This window comes from Scardinius erythrophthalmus (genome assembly GCF_964197995.2).
Source record: "Scardinius erythrophthalmus genome assembly, chromosome: 10".
NCBI classification, from domain to species: domain Eukaryota; kingdom Metazoa; phylum Chordata; class Actinopteri; order Cypriniformes; family Leuciscidae; genus Scardinius; species Scardinius erythrophthalmus.
This window is the reverse complement of record NC_138230.1, coordinates 28,464,436-28,485,279: the sequence shown is the minus strand read 5'-3', so window position 1 is coordinate 28,485,279 and position 20,844 is coordinate 28,464,436. Positions and strand designations below refer to the sequence as shown.

Genomic DNA, 20,844 nt, shown 5'->3' with positions numbered 1-20,844 from the left:
CAAATAAATTTTTGATTAGCCTAATTACTATTACGGGACTGCTAAAGGTTAAGACATTTTTACAAGATAAATAGATCACTTGGAAAGAAAGGAGGTCATGTGACAGGAATGTAGCACTTTTCAGTTTGAAACATTGTTAAATTATGCTGACTCTTTCACTTACTATTTTTGAAGCATATAATGTATGTTCTACATAAATAGTTGTCTTTGTAAGTTTGTATCCACCTTATTTTTCAATGCCGGAAGTAACCTATTTTCTTTGAATGTGTGGAGATTCAACAAAAAACTGATAGAATAACATAATGCTGTAAATGTTAAAGTAATTTGCGCTACTAACCAGTGTGTTTATGATTACGATAATAATTTAAATAATATGATAACAAGTAACAGTTAGCAATATCAAGCAGCATAACACATTGTTGTTACAGCTAAAATAACTGGAAGGGCTTGAGACCTGAAGACTCGACACATTCAAATTACAACGTTAAAAATAAGGTAGATTTGATTCTGATAGACTCTTGTGTGGGTCATGAAATTGAATTGTTAGCTTAGCTCGCTACATGCTAACGTCAGAAATAGCTGTGAATGTAAAGCGAGACTTGCAAGTCAAGTTGCTTCTAATAAGGATGTTCTGTTTTGCTTAGAATGCTTTCTCAGTAGACATCGAGTCAGCTCTGTCTGTTTTTAAGAGCCACACAGTATGATCGCAACAAAAGCAGGCCAAAGTGTCACATCAGCAGAAACAGTCTCTTGGTAGTCTGAGAGTCAATTAGCAAAGGAAGTAAAAGGCCTTGAGCAATGCTTGAGTTTCAGAGTCACTCTCCCGGGACTAGACAATGATACACCGTACTCGATAAGCAACAAAAGCGTTGGTTGTGTGCTTTATGTGTGTATGTCGCTTACTTCCAGTTCACACTCAAAGAGAGTATCATCCAGCAACTTGACTTTGCAGTGCATGATCCTGGGGCGGCGAGATGCTTTCTCCTTCTTCCCCTCCTCCCCGTCCTCCTCTTCCTCCTCCACCACTGCGTTCTCCTCCTCCTCCTCCTCTTTCTCTTCCTCTTTTTCTCCTTCCTCCTTTAGTTCTGTTTCTGCCGCACCTGCATCTTCCGGCTTTGGCTCTTCCTCTACTTTCTCTTTTTCCTTCTCACACTCCTTGTCTTTCTCTCCCTCCTCTCTTTTAGCCTTGTCCTCATTTTTCTTCTCCTTCTTCTCTTTTTTCTCCTTCTCTTTCTTCTCTGCTTTCTCTTTCTTCTCCAGCTTCTCCTTCTTCTCCTTCTTTTCCGGCTTCTCCTTCTTCTCTAGCTTCTCCTTCTCCTTCTCTAGCTTCTCCTTCTCTAGCTTCTCCTTCTCTATCTTCTCCTTCTCTAGCTTCTCTTTCTTCTCTGGTTTCTCTTTCTTCTCTGGCTTTTCCTTCTTCTCTGGCTTCTCCTTCTTCTCTGGTTTCTCCTTGTCTGCTTTCTCCTTCTTCTCCTTTTCCTTCTTGACCTTCTTCTCCTTTTTCTCCCCCTTCTCCCCCTTTTCTCCTTTGCCTGACTCCAGCTCGGCGTCTTCCTTCTGATCTGCTACGATTTGCTGGAGGAAGACAGAATTAAACATGTTAAAAACCAAAGTTTAGATAATACACAATCAACAATGTCTAGACCCAGGGATTCATGCAAAATGATTCTTTCAGTTTTTCCACGGATGGAAATTAACCTCCCTTCAAGAAACTGGTCCAAAATGTAAAACAATAAACAAACTTGTTTTCCAGGAAAGATTTTTTTGTGTAAACAAACAAACTAAAACTTTTCCACTTTTGTGTGCAGCTCCCAAATCTCAACATCCAATCAACAAGCGATGCATAAAACCGTTAAAGCTACTTAAAGCATTGTGCCTTTAACTGTAAATTTAAAATGCCTTTAACTGTAATTTGCAAAAATAGTTGGATAGAAACCTAGCAAATTATGTCTTCGCAACCATAACACGTGGTTTAATGTCTCTATTCAAGCGAAAAGAGAGCAGAATAAATAATAAAAAGCTAGAGGAGAGGAAAAAGCTGAGGCATGTTGACAGCAGTTAGCAGTGCCTGTTCAGTATGAACAGCCTCTCAGAAAGCTTTTAGTGCTGCTGGAACAGATGAGAGCTGCGCAGAGAAGGTTTTAACATGCAACCTTTGACCGTAAAACAAACGTGTGAATGTCAGATGTGTGAAGCTCCACAGTCCAGTTAGCCTTTGGACAGACATCCCTTGCTACATGCAAACAGTTTGAACATCCAGTTGTCAATCTGAGGTCATATCTGACATGTTGTTAAGCCCACACACCAGTAGGATAAGTGTTACTCATACTTTTTGTTTAAAAAATCTTGAAAAAGAAAGGGCTGGTTTCACAGACAGGTCTTAGATTAAGCAGGATGAGGCATTAGTTTAATTAGGACATTTAAGTAGGTTTTATAAAAGTTCCTTAGAAAAAAACATTACTGGTGTGCATCTTGAGACAAAACAATGGCAACCTGCAACTTATTTTAAGATATGTCATTGCAAGTTGTTTTCAGTTAAAACAGCTTAATAATGCATTTTAGTCTGGGACTAGACTTAAGCCTTGTCTGTGAAACCGGGGGACTGTCTATTAAACACTTCAACTCATTAAACACTTCAGAAGCATTACTGTTATTATATATTATATACAGCAGAAAAAAAAATGACATACTGTTAGTCATATGGACTACCACTATGATAGAGGGCTGCATTGGGATTGAGTCCCGCCGGGTCCCGCGGGACCCAACGCAAATCTCGCGGGAGCGGGCGGTTTGAACTTTGCTGCGGGCGGGAATGGGCGGCTAAAAAAAACACTGCGGGATCGGGAGGTAGCCTTGCAACATGATGGAGATGTCAATAATGGCGCTTTTCCACTACACAGTACCAGCTCGCCTCGGCTCGACTCGACTCGACTCGCCTTTGTTTGGTTTTCCACTGTGTAAAAGTTGTAACTGTATCTGCTTCCAGGTACTTTTTTTCGTACCCCCTCCGGCGGGGTTCTGAGCGAGCTTAGGCGATACTAAAATGTGACGTGAAAACACGGCAGACTGCTGATTGTTCAGAGAGAAGCATCACTATGCCCTGCGTCATCATTGCACGCGCAAGACAGAGTATCCTGAATAAAAAACAGCAAAAACGAAAACAAAACCATCCAAAAACAGCACACTCGATTTCCTCCATTATGTGTGTATGTGTCCAGTAGGCTATGCCGGCCAGGGAAACGAAACAAACAACCCCACGAATCTCTTTAATAATAGCAATACAAATATGTGTTTTTTCCTGCGGGACGGGAGAAGACACAAAATCAATGCATCTCTATTATTGTGCGGGAATAAATTCTCAGAGTTTTGCGGGTGCGGGCGGGAGTGGACATACATATTGCGGGAGCGGGCGGGAGTGAAACACATACGTTGCGGGAGCGGGCGGTAATGGTCAGAAATTCGGCGGGCGCGGGCGGGAGCGGGATGATGAAAACAGTCCCGCGCAGGGCTCTACACTATGATACTTTAATGTAGTGTTGCATGCAATAAAGTTCCCTTTCGAAAGGGAACTCGCACTGCACCGAAGACGCAATGGGGAATGCCCTCCATGTGAACTGGTGTCTGAAAAGCTATCCAATCACGGCAATCGAATTTGACCGGCGACAGCCTATGACGTCACTACTAGTGCAACCTGGAAGTATAAAAGGGGCGCCTAGAGAACATATCATCCTCTTTTTGTCTGAAGGGATTGTTTTGTCTGATTTGCAATCACCTGAAAAAGGTAAGAACAATTATGGCAAGTGATAAGCGTTTCAACAAGTGTGTGGATCCGTGTCTCAGGTTTCTGACACCAGATGACACACATCTTGTGCGTTTACTGTTTGGGCGAAGAGCACGCACGATCAGCTCTTGAGAGACCTGATTGTGCAGAATGTGAGAGTTTTCCTCTAAAGAAAACTCCGCTCTCGTCTAGCTCTCTTCTCGAGGGAAGAGGGACAGGCATCTGGGCCCAGTGGTTCGGGTCCCGCTCGTGCTGAGGCATCGTGGAGACTCAGATCATGGGGTTCCCAGATGAAACTCGCTGATGAGTTTGAGAGAGGTGTTTCACTCTCACGCCAGTCAGAAGCTCGCAAGGGTGAGCTGCTGGACGAGGATGTGTTATCTCTTACATCCTCTGATCCAGCAACAAGTGCTCTGCTGGCACCTAGCCCAAGAGAGCAGGAGACGGCTGATGAGGAAGAAGAGGGATCTGAGGGAGGTGATCCAGCACAGGCGCTCCCAGCGTCAGTGAAGGATCCCCTTCCTCTGAGGGTGAATAACAACCACCCTCTCTTCTCTTCTTCCTCTCCCCCCTTTTTTCTTTACCCCAGGCGCTTCTTACATCAGGCCCGAGGCCTGGACCGATGATGATATTTTCCCATTCAATTGCATGCTTCTGAAGGCCTGGAGATCGGGCTTGGTAGTAAGTGTGCCCTTTCTAGCTTTTGGGTGGTAGGCCTTCATTCGAAGTATAAAATTTAGGCCGCCGCTCTATGAGCAGCAGGATGATCTTGGTAGGTCTTTAATATAAGGTTGTATAACCCTCTGGGGTCTGGGCTGTTTTTGGGGTCCTTGAGATGTTCTGACATGCCCTGACATTTGTGCTTTTTTCAGTTGCTTATAAACATATTAATGGCAAAAAAAAATTACACACTATTTAGCACAAACAGGGCTACCATAATATGTGAGCAACAAGAATGTACATGTCTGTATTTTTGAGAGAATAATGTTTATGCATGGTTATTGAAAAAACTAAAAACTAAAGTTTCTGAAATAAGGCCATAAAACACATTCTAAATATGTGCCAATAAGACTTTTGTCTAATGGATGTCATCACCTAGTGTTTTTTCTTTAAAATGATGTGAAAATCACCCTGCCTTATCATTCACATAACACAATACATTGATTTGAATTTTGCAAAGCACTTTCTGTTTGGAAAGGCAATATGCGGAGTGGTTGTCAACGGTCATGCATATTTAGTGGTTCACACCTGAAGAGACAATGGGGCCTGCATACTTAATGACCCTTTCATTCAGGTGAGTCACTGAGCCACAAGAATGCAAGAGCAACAGTTGGAAGCATCTCAATTCTTTTTTATTTTTCCACATATTGTGCTTGCAATTTGGCCTATAATATCCAAGGAAAACATGTCTAGTAATTGTGCAGTTAATTCTCATACTGTATTTTCAGTTTTGGAATATTTATCCTCTCCCCAAATTTGTCACTAATAAAACACAATAAAAATTATTTAAAGAAAAGGCTTACATTTACCTTTTAATAGTTTGTTTACATCTACCTTGTAAATATATTTTTTTATTAAAAAGGTTACAATTACAACTACAATTCAAGTGTAATCTTTCTTTGTAAAAACTAAAGTATACATTTTATCATACATATTTCAAAGTTAAGGATTTGATTGATTATTTGATAACTTTATTTTTGACAAAACGTACTATATTTAACATGAGCAAATATTGGCAAACAAAAGCTTATTTGAGGTGGCAGATATTTTACAGTAAAAATGTATAATCTATCCAAAATTAATCAACAAAATGTTGTCTTTCATATGTCTGTAACATAGGTCTTTCATTTTTATTATAAGAAATATAAATGTTAATTTGCAGTTTAATACGTTGCTTATACAAATACATTTTATTTCAACATATTTCAGTCGATTTTTACTCAGTATAGCAATACAGTTTGCTAAAACCGAAACATTCATTCACAAACAGAAACGCCTGACTGTAACGTTGTTTTTATGAAATATTAGGGCATATAAATGTTCATTTTCAGTTTAATACGTTGCTTATACAAATAGCCTACATTTTATTTCAACATTCATTTCTGTCGATTTTTACTCAACTCAGTATAGCAATACAGTTTGCTACAACAACATCATCATTCATTCACACAGAGACGCAATTTAAATTTAAACTGTCTTTTTGCGAGCTGTGGTAAACAGCGCGCATCTCTGCCGTTCATTCATTCACAGAAACGCGATTAACTTGAGAAGGAAAAAAAACTTACTACATATTCGGATCCTCTCTCCTGCAATACCCGCACACTCTGAGGTAGATTTTCCATTATTATTATTTCTCACAGCGCTGCCAGATGGTGTAAACACGCAGGCTACAATGATATGATTCAACTTGTGTTTTCTCGAGCTGATATGGGGGCGTTCACAGGTTTGCTTGGATTGCCTCAGTAATTTGCGTTTGAATAGCACGCGCTCTCCGTGGGCGGGTTCACATTACATTTGAATTAGCTCTAATGAGCTCGACTGAAATCGCTCTCTTTTAATACAGATTTCACAAGATGAGAATGTTTGTTTTTTATATAAATTACCTCATTTAAAAGAAGATAATTCAAGCTTCATGTCTGTGTGTCTGTATGCCTGTTTGACTGAGTATTCGCTGAGTTACAGTTCATTTTCGGACGCGTTTCAGAATGGATTTAACTGACAGAGAGAAGGCAGAACTCGCATCACGTTTATTTTTCTTTATTTGGCAAAAAACACAACACTTTGTTTTTATTGTGAGTATACACAAAAATAATACACATTTAACAGAATCGATTGATGTATGAAACTTGCTTGCAATATCAAAGTCCACAGAGCAAAATCAATTTCTTTTGAACTGAACTGAAAAAAAGCGAGCCTATCGCGCCGGCGCGATTGTCGACCTCAGGGGGTTAACTTTAGATCTCGGTTCCCTGTTTAGAAAGTATTAAGGGGTATGTTTGATAGGATATTGAAATTAGGACCCTGAAGTTCCCCTTTTTATAGGTAGGTATGCAAACCTTATCATAGGCCTCCTCTTGTGATAGAGTTGTTAGGTTTATGTAGTAGGTGGTGCCAATCTTGGTCACCCAGTGATGTACAGGTTGGCTTCATCTCATCGAGAAATCTCTAGTGAGGCCACCATGCACGAGAGCGTCAAATAAAATGTTCAGCATGGGATGGCTTCCTCCCATTTGGGGGTTTTCTCCTGAGGCCACCGCTTTGTATAAAGCTCCAGATAGACAAACCAAGCGTTGACCCTCATTGGGCCACCTGGATAGCCACCTTGTATTTGTATAGCAGGTCTCCTCTCACTTCTGAGAGTTGTTATGAGACTATAACATCAGACATAGGATATTCAAGTGCCATCCCCACGAGGGCTGCCTTAATATCTGGTTTAGGCATGTGTACTAGGAGTTTGTTGAGACGATCTGCTAGTAGCTTTTTCGTCCCGAGTCCCTCGGTATCTGAGCATAAGCTCTTTAGATTTAGATCATCTACAGCTTATGTCTGTAAGGTCTAGTTTTTCCCTGGTACTGACCTCCTCTTTCTAGAGTCATATAGCCTAGGCCAGGAGTGCCCAACCAGTCGATCATCGACCGTGAGGGGTGTAGAAAAAAATGAAAAAAATAAAGTTTTTTTGTGTGTGTGTGTGTGTAATATTTTGTATTAAATGTACACTACAGCCTATCATAGAAGAACTACAGCAGCTGCTCAGTCAGTTTTTCCATGCCTGCAAAGAGTTCGGGCTCACGATCAGCATTAAAAAGACCAATGTCATGAGCCAAAATGTCCCTTCACCACCATCAATCAGCATTGACGACGAGGTGCTAGAAAACACTGACCACTTCAAGTATCTGGGCTCCACCATCACCAGTCACTTGTCGCTTGACAAAGAAATAGACACACATATTGCAAAAGCTGCTGCAATATTGTCCAAACTCAACATGAAAGTGTGGGACAACAATAACATCTCATTGAATACCAAACTCAGAGTATACCAAGCATGCGTTCTCAACACCTTGCTGTATAGCAGCGAAACCTGGACGACATATGCCAGACAGGAAAACCGCTTGGAAAGTTTCAATCTCCGCTGCCTGTGTCGAATCCTTGGTATAACCTGGGAAGACAAGATCACCAACACATCTGTCCTGGAACAGACAAATTCCCACAGCATGCACATTTTTCTAACTCAACGTCGGCTCTGATGGATAGGTCATGTGCGCCGTATGAAGGACGGCCATATTCCCAAGGATATACTATATGGTGAACTAGCTACAGGACACCGTCCTCTAGGCCGACCAGCACTGCGTTACAAGGATGTTTTCAAGCGTGATTTGAAAACCACTGGTATAAACCCAGATACCTGGGAGTCACTTGCAGAAAATCGCAGCGCATGGAGAACCACAGTAAGTGATGGAATCCAAAGGGGAGAAGTGAAGAGACTCCAGCAGTTGAAGGACAAAAGAAGTCGCAGGAAGGAAAGGAAACCAAGCCATGACTCTAACCCGCCATCCAGCTTTGTCTGCCTAAATTGCGGCAGAGACTGCCATGCACGGATAGGACTACTGAGCCACTCCAGATGTTGCCAACAACAAAATTGACTGAAAAAGATAAAGAAGGCGCAGCCATTGTCTTTCTAGACAGAAGGGGCCTACTATATACAGTATATATATATATATATATATATATATATATATAATTATTTTCCTAGCTAACCCTAAGTCTGGTTAGAAGATTTAGGACTCTCATGAGGCCTCCCTTCTGGATCAGCACAAGAGGTGTAGGCGCTCCCCTTATCTAGGGTCCCTTGTTAGAGTGCCCAGCCTCCACAATGTTTCAAAGCACTGTGTAGATCCAGGATTGAGTAGAGTTACTCCCCTCTTTGCAAGAGTTATAAAGCGCTATGCTGAGTTCTACTGTCCATGATGCCCGTCTCCATGTTCATGTTTAAAAAATGTGAGAGACACTGTTTAGGAAAACAGACAGGTTGTTGGCAAGATTTGATCAGGTCAGCCTCCCTGGTGGCATGTGATGTTGACTATGTCCCCCTCAGAAAGTGTTATTCCCTTAACCCTTTAGAACCTGAAGCTAAAAAAAGGGCGTTTTCACATATTTTGTTTTTTTGACTGTAGAATTATAAGACAATGTGCTATCCTCAAATGCAAGGTGTCCTTTTTTTCAGAAAACATCTGGCTTTCAATAAATTACAGTTATTGCCCCTTACAGTGTGTGGTGAGTTTGAAAATAGAGTTTAAATACACAATTTAAAAAAAAAAGGGAATACATTTTACTGCTTTTTATTTAGGAAAAATCAGAAGAACCCTGAACGAAAGAATCTAACATTTTAAACTTGAAGAATAAACTATAATAGATATATACAAGTTTTTTTGTGACACTCGGTCGTGTAGTTTTCACTCAGGAGCCTTTTTCGTTACCCCAGTTCTCCAGGCGTTTTTGATCCTTCACTCAGTCATTCAAATGTGGTGCTCTCTAAAGCAGTTCCTTTCAAGCTGCAAACATAGGCCCACATCACACTCCTGGCACTTCCATGGGGTGCTCTTTCTGCATCGTATGCAACGACGCCGACCCATGCTGGCCCTCTGTGATTGGTCCTGAATGTCACGCACAGGAACAGGCAGATGATCGCATCTCTCTTTGGGGCTGCCATCTAGGGGAACGCCTATGAGCTGAGCAGCCAGAAGCTCCTGAAAGTTTTGCCGTGTCATGGGCTTGTCAATGGCACACAGCTCTTTGTGTAAAATGAAGATGTTGGTCGCTGCAATATCCAGGAAGTGCTGAAAAATTGTCATGTACTACTTCCGTGTTTTACGGTGCACCGACTGTGTTCCCAGCATCTGGTCAGAGGTGTCAACTCCCCCCATGTACTTATTGTACTGTTGAACTGCTGTTGGCCTGGGAACAGGGACTCTCTGTTTTTGCCCATCCTCTGTTGTCTGCCACCTCAGCACTGTCTCCCCACTGTACACTGTGTGGACAGTTGTGCACATGGAGACCTCTCTTGTATCCATCCACTTCACAAACAAAAGGTCATCATCTCTGATCCAGCGAATGCAGCCTCTTGGTGACCTTTTGTTCAAGGCATTTTGTTTGGTGAAAGGAACACCAACTCTTCCTTCTCGATATGTCCCACATGCACCAAATCCCTGCTGGTGCAGGTGTCGAAAGAGGAGAGGGCTTGTGTAGAAATTGTTGCAGTAAACTATATAGCCTGATCCCAGGTAGTCTCGGTTTACCAGTGATGCAACAACATCAAAAGACAGGCCTTTCCCAGATAAAAATGTCAACTTACCGGTGTAAATTTTGAAGTCAATGGTGTAACCGTTGACATCTGCCATCACAAAAAGTTTTATACCCCACTTAGTGGGCTTGGCCTTCATATATGGTTTGAAGGATATCCTGGCTTTAGTGGCAATCATCTTTTCATCAACAGAAATTTGCTGTTTAGGGTGGTAAACAGTAGGGATGGGCATAATTAATCGACGATCGATAATCGATCGTTAAGAATTTCGTCGATCACGTTTATTTGTTATCGATTAATCTAATGCGGGTTGCGTTGCGTAGTGTGAGTCTTGAAGCAATGGAATTGATTTTAGCGCGGAGGTACCTGTGCATCCCGGCAATGTCAGTCCCCTCAGAGCGGGTGTTTTCAGCGGCTGACTGGCTGTCACCAGGTTGCGGTCGCATCTGATCCCAGATCATGTCAACATGCTTATCTTTCTCAACAGAAATCAGTGGACTGGTGCAGAAGTTCTATGGGAACTTAATGCGTTTTCTCAGATCGGATAGCTATCTGATTTATCAAAACGATTCCATTTACACCCGGTCATATAAATGTGTTTTTGCAAAACGGATATAAATCCGATCTTGAATTCCCGCGCTACATATTTAAATTGTTGCACGTCCGAAAGCAACTGATATGAGCTGCATTTTATTGATCATCAGCGAAAATTTCTAAATCAAAGACTGCAACAATATTGCGGCAACAGCCCTGGTAAGATCATTTCGGTTCTTTACTTTTAATGAAGATGAATGTGTTTTGATGAATGACTTTCACTTTTATTTGCGATAGTTTGCACGTTGGCTTGAATAGATGCTCATCTGTGGTGATGCGTGTTCCAGTAACGCCGTCATATCTGGCTATAACATGACATATAGCCTAGGCCTATAAAACGCTCTCACATGTTTATTTCTTAGCATTTTTGGGATAAGTCAAATTTACATATGTAGTTTCAACAACCAGATGCATTTACTCTTGTCCAGTTTCGTCTGGAATGCGTCTCAGATCTCCTCCTGAAGTGGTTTGAGCGATAGGGTTTAAATCCGCCTCGAATGCGTTTCGGAGGGCATTTACATTTGGTCTTTTCACGATCGGATAGTTATCCGATCACAGAAAACGGATGAAGTGGCCATGGGTCTCTGTTTAAGAACGCCGGCTCGCTGTTCCGCTGTTTTAGAGCACCGCAGGGCATCTTCAAGTATAACGTTACCGAACGTGCAGTTTCACTGCCACAAGTTGATCTTCTTGTAATAAAGATCTCATCGAGGACAAACAAACTGTATTTTTGTATTTTCATTGCATTTTTAATTTATAAAAAGTTGAAGAAATAATGAATTTCAATATAAAAATATTAATGATTAATCGATAGTCGATCGTTAATTCTCCCGACGATCGACTAAGAAAATTTAATCGAATGCCCATCCCTAGTAAACAGACATGCACCTGTTCCTCATAATGTCCAAGAGTGGTTGCACTCTGTGGAGACAGTCATACGCCTCTGTGCCCCAGTTCTTGTCATTCTCTGCATCTTCCATTGGATCGCTGATATGAAGATTGCAGGAGATTGTTAGAAAACGATCTCTAGACATCACAGTAGCAGGAAAGGGAACATGAAACAAAGTCTTCTTCCTCCAGAAGTCCCTCACTTTGGGCAGATCCATTACACCCATGTAGAGAAGCAGACCTATGTACTTGTTAATTTCTTCAGGGCATATATCAGTCCATGTGAATTTCCTACCCCTCTCCATATTTCTCACCGCATTCTTGTTAGTGTTTTCACACAAAATCTTCATAACCTCTTCCTCAAAATATTGACTGAAAATGTCAAGTGGAGACATTTTTCCAAATATGAGTGGAGGCTGCACTCCAGGTGTTCTTCTGGGAGTAAACCATATGATATTGGGCACTATATCAAGGTCTGCCTCTGTCTTCCATCTTTCACCTTGCGTCACTGGTGAGAGGCTACGCGATACCTCACGGCCACGACTGCAACCGTGGCCACAGCTACGACCGCTTCCACGAGTACGACCACTGCCACGACTACGACCGCTGCCACGACTACGACCGCTGCCACGACTACGAGCACTGCCACGACTACGACCACTGCCACTGCCACAACTACGACTACGACTGCAGCCACGACTACAACTGCGACCACGGCCCCTCTGAGGTGGTGTTGCGAAAGGCCCATTTGCTTCCTCAGAAGTAGAAGCCACACTGAAAAAAAATATAAGTGTAACGAGGTTAGATGTAGTGGGAAGGAGGAGGCGGGAACCGGTGAAGGTTAACACACATTTTAATTCCAAAAACAAATACGAAACGAAAGTAAAAGCAGCAGCCCCTTACGGATGTATACGGATTATAAAACAAAACACAACATAAATCCAGGCATATTCCTCTCATCAGTAATCACGCCACCTGCCTAGCGCCGGTCTCTCATGGCCCTCGGCCTCGTCCTGCTCACCACAACAAGCTTGTGTTACAAACTCACTGTATTTATAAATGTGTTTTCCATTATGAAACGAACATTAGTAAAAGCAAAATTGTACAAAATAAATAAAAAATAACAATAAATGTTATAAATACAACAACACAATAACAATGAAATAATAATAAAAATAAAACCTGCAGTTACTTACACACAGGTATGCCAGCACATTTATATATACACATATCTCACACATGCATGCATGAATACACATGAATGCACACACACACACACATTCATGCATCCATACACATAAAGGCATGCAAAAAATTTAACAAACAAGCTTGCAAACACAAACGCAGGCGCACACGCACACACACACACACGCACAAACACTTGAAAGCACGCACGCACACACGCATGCACACAAAAACATGGCACACACGCATGCAAACACATGAACGCACACATACACATGCAACGCATACATATACACACGCACATACCACACACATTCTAAGATGTGTGAAACAGTGGAATTTTGAACTGAAACACTGAATCTATGCCTATTTCTTTCTAACCTTTATTTAACCAGGAAAGTACTCGTTGAGATTAAACATCTCTTTTTCAAGCGTGTCCTGGCCAAGATAGGCAGCAGTACAACCATACATACAACACAGAATACACAATAACATAAAACAACTAAAATAGCAGATACATCAACCACAAATCCTTAGCATATCATGCAGAACAACTACAGCCAGATGTGGCTGCTTCCAAGTCAGTTAATATCCTCTTAAAAGTAACCAATGAGACAAGCTTATTAAGTTTCAAATTTTTCTGTAACTTGTTCCATGCAGAGGGAGCAGCAAAGTTAAACGCCTTTTTCCCCAGCTCAGTTCTAACATTTGGTACAGACAGAAGGACAAGATCCTGGGACCGAAGATTGTAAGTCCCAATATTTTTTACACTGATGTAGGTCAGAAGGTAGGATGGAAGAAGACCTAAAATAGCCTTATATATAAAAACATACCAGTGTTGAAGTCTCCGTGTTGACAGAGAAGACCATCCAACACGTTCATACAGTTCACAGTGGTGAGTGAGGACTTTAAGACCAGTGATGAACCTCAAAGCTCCATGGTATATAGTGTCCAGTGCATGTAAACTTTGAGACGAAGCATGCATATATAAAACATCACCATAGTCAATAATAGACATAAAAGTACCAGCAACTAACCTCTTTTTAGATTCGAATGAGAGACAGGATTTGATTCCAAAATAAAACCCTAGTTTAAGTTTTAATCTTATTAAATCTAATCTATTTTACTGACATTTCTCACAGCTTCATCAGAAAAAAGACAAGCTTCACTTACCAGTCCATGTCTGGATCAATACCAGCAGCATATGCCTCCTCAGCATCTGAATATGTAGACTCCGGGTCTGAAGAGTCCTGCTCAGCCTCCCAATTGTCATCTAAAATAAACTCAATCGCCTTGTTTCTTGTATACTCTGTCTTTGCCATGTTTTTGTCCGTTTTTAATTATGTTTTGTAATCTAAAAATCGTCTAAAACGCCAACTCTCTAAAACTCTCTAACCTGCCGCGCTCCGTATAACCGTTCAAATCCTTCCTTCCCGCTCTCCCCGAAGGCCACTGACAGCCTGTCATTTGCTGATGGAAAGCATGACATTACCGTAATAAGCCGTATATTGGCGAAAAGCGCACGATGTCTACTTTCAGGAACTATTTGAATTATTTTGATAGTGCAAACGGTTAAAGAGTTACAGTGACATGAATACAGCTTGGTTGGCTGTGTCGTCGACGACACATCCGGTTTTAAAGGGTTAAAGGAACCCCTTCCATGGAAGCTGCTGGTTTCAAGTTGTTAAGCAGCATTGGTAGGCTTTTCTTTGTTTTGAGGCCTCTTTGAGGCTTATAGCTTGCAGTGACCGTAGGGAACAATGTTACTGACAACTGTAAGTCACAAATGTATGTGACCCGAAGGGGGAGTGTTTTCTTGGAATTTCAGGTTGAAACTGCCATTTTGTCTCTGACATTTTGTCACGAGCCATAATTGGCATGCACTCCCCTCAGCATGGTGTACATCGGCGTACATCGTTCCCCATAGCGTCATCGACGCAGTGCGAGTTCCCTTTTGAAAGGGAACGTCTAGGTTACGACTGTAACCTCTGTTCCCTGTGAACAGGGAATGAGACACTGCGTTGTTAGCCATGCCTCGAGGATGCCTGCTGAACAGTCCCTTCAGACGAAAAGAGGATGACATGTTCTCTAAGCACCCCTTTTATACTTCTGGGTCGCACTAGTAGTGGCGTCATAGGCTGTCGCCGGTCAAATTCGATTGCCGTGAATGGATAGCTTTTCAGACACTGGTTCACGTGGAGGGTGTTCCCCATGGTGTCATCGAGCCTGTCATCTTCGAGAATTGATAAAACGAGCCAATGCACATTAGTGTGCAAGATTTGCATCTCGCGCTCTGCCCTGCAGCGCGGGTATAAATACGGAAGTGTGGTGGTCAAGCAATTGTCGTGACGGGACGTCTCTGTTCTCTCCTTCAGGGAACGAGGGTAACATACGTAACCGAGACGTTCCCTTTCAGTTCGGTCACGTTTGACGTGAGTCGGGCGTACCGTACTGATTGGGATCCCAATTAACACGCCTACTAGAGCTGCCACCTTCCAGTGCCTAGCGAAAGCCTCCTGATCCCCCTGGATTTATTGAGGCAGCAATGGGACAGGGCTCAGGCCAGGGAAGTCCACTGCTGTTCCGCATTACCCACTCAGACAGATTTGGATAACACTGGGAAAGCATGCCCTTTAGGTGGACAGGGAGACACTGCGGAAGCCACATCCTTCCTGTAGGGAGGTATCATGTGGAAGTTACACATATGGACTGGGCGTTTCCGGGCAGTACAACATATGGAATGTCACTGAGGTGGCTCCGGCCTATAGCAGGGGGGAGACAACACCAGTCAGAGATGGCAGAACAGGCTCTGCCTAAGGGAAAGACACGGGCTCGCCACAAGGAGCCATACCGTGAAAGAATACACATATGGGATCACCGTAGGGATCACAACATATGGGACGCATACGAGTGCTAGGCCTGGCGTCGGATGCTCCACCACGTCCGAATGCCGAGGGGTGTGGAGGAACTCGAAAGAGGGTTCGGTAATGGGGAACTCAACTGGAGCAAGAATGGCGCACGTATCCGGTCCATGGGAGGGAAATGGCACAGCAAGCCGACACTTTGAGCGGGGCCTATGGTGTAGACTTCTATGAGAGGAGAGCACACGGCAAGCTACCGGCTCGACACGAAGGCTATACAATCTAGCAAACGTGTTAGGTGTCGCCCAGCCAGCAGTTCTAGAGCTATCTGTCAGCGAGGCACCCAGTGCCAGCGCCCAGGAAGAAGCTACACTCTGAGTTACATCATTTGTAATGAGATCAACCTCATGGCTCTACCATCTGAAAAAGCGCAATAGACAGCATGGATCACGTGTGTCTTGATAACTAATCATATTATAGCCTTTATATGAGTGAATTTCTGTTGTACGTCATTCAATCACTGTTTGTGAAGGCCATAGAAATGAATGACAACTGCTGTAAACTAAATCTTACCTGTTGCAAAATTGTTCTTGATTTCTCTTATAAAACATATTTTTTTAGTTTTAAACTCCAAAACTAGATCAATCCAAAATTAATGTTTAATGGCAAACATGTTACATTACTGATAGGCTGTCATTAATTAAATAATGGCTATTTCTTCACAAAAGCAATAATATTGCTTTTCTCACCTGGTTTTCAGCACTGCTGATTGAGTGCTGGTCTAGAGCAACATCGCCCTCTATACGCAGTTCTGGCTCGGGGTCCGCTATAGGAGCTTTGGGTTCTTCCTGGCTATCCTTCTCTCTGGCCCTCTCCGTCTCTACCCCCTCGCCCTCCGAGCACTGCGAGCGGCGCTTCAGGAAGGAGGAGAAGAGGCGGGAGAGGCCACGGCCAGCGGAGGTGCGCTGTCGCGGCTTTAGCTGCTGTTCCTCCTCTGAGCCCCCAGAGGGCGCAGAGGTGCCGGAGGGACTATTCTGAGCTGTGTCAGTGGGGCCTGGCTCCTGTGCAGTGGGGTCCTCTTCTTCCTGCTGCTGCTCAACCACCTGTTTCTTCTGAACACTCTCCGCCTCGTCTGTCGTCATGGCAGTCACTGGAGGAATAAAACTTTCAGTTAAAGTTACATATTGAATTTATAGCATTTTATAATTTCTGACTGCATACAAATTCAAATAATATTCATCTTAAATATAATGAGATTAGGACTGGAGAGTGAAAATAGTAGCCTATTTTAAAAGTGTCCGGATGTAATACTTTTCCAGTGGATTTTCACAGTATGGGCCAGTCCCAATACCTTGCGCATACCTTCCTGCATGTGGCCGGAAATAAATGTGCAAGGCTGTCCCGCGTCAGAAAAATGCCAACACTCAGTGCCCTTAATATACACTAAATCCACACTATCTCTAATTGTGAAAAAAAGGAGGAGACTTTTAATGATGAGGAATGTGCAAACACAATGCTATAAAATCATTGTTCAATTTTTGGTTAATACAATTCTAAAGCCGGCTGCACATTGTGCGATTTTCAATAGTCCTATACGATTGTTGCTTGTCAGACTGTACCAACATGATCCCCGCAGTAAGCCATGTCACACTGTGGGATCTCAGTTGTCTTTAACGTCAGACTGTACAATAGTCAAGATTCATTAAAAACAGAGGGCTCGTAGTTTTACATCATCAATCCGAGACATGTTCCGTGATGGTGAGCTGCAATTACATGCGGGATTGAAATGGTAGTGAGCAAACAAAAACTAGGGAGGGAGGTTTTTGTTCTTAAATCTCTAGCGATAAATCTGATCATGGCTTTTCTTGAAAAGAAAAAAGAAAAAGAAAAAAACTAAGACAGTGTGTATGGAGCGAGTGGTGGTCTGTTGTTGTCGCACTAATTGCGTCATCAGGTTCTGTGCTCCTATTGGTTTTGACGGTTGTTGTAAGAGAAGTCACACTGCAGGACTGTTCCTCAAAACTTCTGACACTGGCAGAATTTCATTGGAGGTCAAATTTGATCTCAATGGTCATTAATTAATCAGCTGTCTGTCAACATGTCAAACTAGCAATCAAAGACTGCAGATATTGGCCAAGGATCAGAGGAATCTTTTAGGATTCACAAAATTTGTCTCAGATGGCCAAATTGTCGCCAAAATCGTACACTCTTCAGGACATGGTGCCACCTGGCCTAATTGCCCATATGGTTAATCAGATTATTTCCTTGGCATGTTCATAACAGTTCATCAGAGATGTATTGATGTCTGATTAATGAGCAACTCAAAGAATCAGTTTATCAGTTGAATGATATGCTCATGTAGCCTGACTACGTCAGACTTCGTACTTCCGCTCAATTTCAGTTCGCTTCTGTACTCAGTCTGAGATAGCGACCTATCTCCCAGTTTTCCTCCGGCCTCAAAACAGCCGGCCAATCAACGAACAGAGGGCGGGCTGAGAGCCGTGACGTAGACGCTGATTATACCGTGGATGCGTAGATTTACTTCACATATTAAATCTGCAAAAGTCATTCACTGCCATGTTCACTCCGGTATTTCGCTCGATGGTTTTGTTATCGCATCATACATGTGTTTACAGTGGAAGTTCGATGCGGCTGAGCATGCGCATAACACGCCATAACCAAACGTTATGTGCTTGGCTTACGGGTAACCAATGATTTTAAACTTCAGACAAGCGCCCCCCGCGAGAAAGAAAACACTTTTCAATTATGCCATTCCAGACTCTGTCTACGAAGCAAAGCGAAGTAGCAGAGTTTGGTATTACCAGGCTAATGTTCATGAGAACTGATTCAATAATTCAGTCAATGCAGTTAATAAGCCACTAGACAGAAAGAATATCAGTGGATAATTTACAATTTGAAATGTTCTTATAAACCAACAAAGCTATCATTTAACTAAAGCTGTACAATATAGCATGTTTTGGTGAAGTGACAACTATTATGATACTTTATGGTGTTCTGTTTTATGCTCTAGCCTAAAAGCTTCAGTCCCCATTCATTGTAATTGCATGTCTAGATAGAATTTCTTGTTTCGTGTTGCACAGAAGAAACAACAGAGTAAATGGGGAGAAAATGATGAGACTTTTCATCTTTGGTGAACTATCCCATTAATAATAATTTCACGAGTTCACACATGAAATCAGATGTAGTAATTTATGCGTATTTGGCATGCTGTCTGGGAGAGCGCTCCTAGCTCGGAATTTGGCCCGAACCCAGAGTACTGCCCCCTTTTGACTGGGATAGAAAACCAGCCAAGAGTGAGGTGATGGGGTGGTGGTGGAGGGATGCTGTGAAACTGTCATGGGACAGAGATGAGGGAAGGCTATATTTATACTGGCTATATATTAGCACCTTGTGCTGATTGGTTGATTACCTGAACGTGCTCCTCCCGAACTTTGATACATAAAACTTCATTTAAATTATGATTTTTTTATTTCTTTTTATTTAAACTTAATAAACTAAATTTTAATACAATTTAAAAAAAAAAAATTTGATTTGAAATAGGCCTAGTTGTGAATTAAGCAGAATCGTTCAAGAAAGAATCACAAAGAATCACGATTTTTTCACTCACCCCAGCATATGGGTGCAAGAGAGAGATTCTGTGAAAGACGAGCTAAGAACTGCCACACAACTACAGCTCTATACATCGCAACTGAACCCTTAAGAGTGTGAATAAACAACTGAATGGACCTATCATGCTCTTTCACACACTTATACACAGCAAACACGTGACGAAGTGTGCTCTTTTAGAATGCATCTCTCTATTTTGAAATAATCAGTGAAGCCATATCCAATTATGACAAGATCACACTTTTAGTGTCAAATCTAATCCAATGAGCGCACATGAACCACTTTAGTCATTGAAGGTGTTACGTGAGCCAGTCAACCCCAGACCGAATGACACTAAAACATTATGGGTGATGGTCTAAGGAAGCTGTTACAAAACCTGATGCAGCTTGACCTGGGTTGCACAGACAACAGTGGATTCACTAAGGTGACATCAGTAGATACATATTATTGAAAAAAAAAAATACTATGGAAGTCAATGGGGCCCATGAACTGTTTGGTTACCGACATTCTTCAAAACATCTTATTTGTGTTCAGCAGAAGAAAGAAATTCATACAGGTTTGGAAACAACTTACAGGTGACAGGATTATCCTTTAACTATCCTCTTTATTTATTAATTGGGAGCTCAAAGCTTACACCCTTTGAATTTGTTCATCCGTGCCGCACCACACCACAACAGTTTGGGGCTGTCTGAAACGTTCAGAAGTTACGCTGTTGTCAGAAATAGAAGGGGCGTCAGTTTATTGTCCACTCCCCATCCTACACCATGTTCATTCAGTCATTTCAATAGAATTTTACGTGAGGACAAAAGACTTTCACAGCAAAATTCACAGCATTGACCAAGATAAAGCTACTTGGTTTGAAAGTGATTTCTATGTGAAGTGCTTCATATATCACTACAATTCTAATGACAATTTACCTTTTTTGCCTGAAAAATTTTGCAGACATTCTGCTAACGTGACAGTACCTTAACTACAAGAGATGTCACGAGGAAATATTCACATCGGTGTATAAACTTGCAACAACACCAATAACATGAAAGGGGGTTGGCTTTTGAATACACACTCGCTTTTCACTTTTGCTTTTTAATTTGCGATCACGCTTACTCTGTGTAGTAGGCCTATATTTTTTTGGCATCAGGGAGCCGCTATCAGGTAATAAGTGAAATCTGACTCCTGCAGCACTGTGTTTCGACTCAGCAGCTCGTGCTGTATATGGCCCGGTGTTCAACCAAGCGGCAACATTCTGATCTGAAAAATGAAGCCTACCCGGAAGTGCGAAAAACTGCAATACATCGAAAATCCGCTAGAGGGAGGTCCCAAAAGGGAGCAAATGTCCATAGCCCCCATGTTAAAATGTCCGTTTTCACAGCATAAATTCATGTCTTTACAAGTTGGTCCCATGGACTTTTATTGTATTTTTCGATAGCTTCCGAGTGCCTGACAACTGTGAGGGGGGTGAATTTTTTTCTAACTTGTTAGTTTAGATCGTATTTAGATATAAAATATATGACAATAAGGGTGTGGTTAACTTTGAGTGACAGCTTGATTGACAGCTGACAAGGCAGCGCCACGGAGAATGACAACAAGAAGCGCCATTTTTTAATACAGTT

At 42.1% G+C, this 20,844-nt stretch overlaps 1 protein-coding gene across 2 annotated transcripts in view; it reads right to left on the bottom strand.

The window, feature by feature from the left end:
• The window catches only part of epb41a (erythrocyte membrane protein band 4.1a), an 84,478-nt gene that overhangs the window by 45,856 nt on the left and 17,778 nt on the right, over positions 1-20,844 (bottom strand). For both annotated transcript variants that reach the window (XM_081377528.1, XM_081377527.1), the window contains exons 2-3: positions 16,357-16,757; positions 904-1,575 (exon numbers count right to left, since the gene is read on the bottom strand). In XM_081377528.1, the coding sequence (XP_081233654.1) occupies positions 904-1,575; positions 16,357-16,749 (1,065 nt within the window). In that variant the 5' untranslated portion in view covers positions 16,750-16,757. The remainder of the gene's footprint in view (positions 1-903; positions 1,576-16,356; positions 16,758-20,844) is intronic.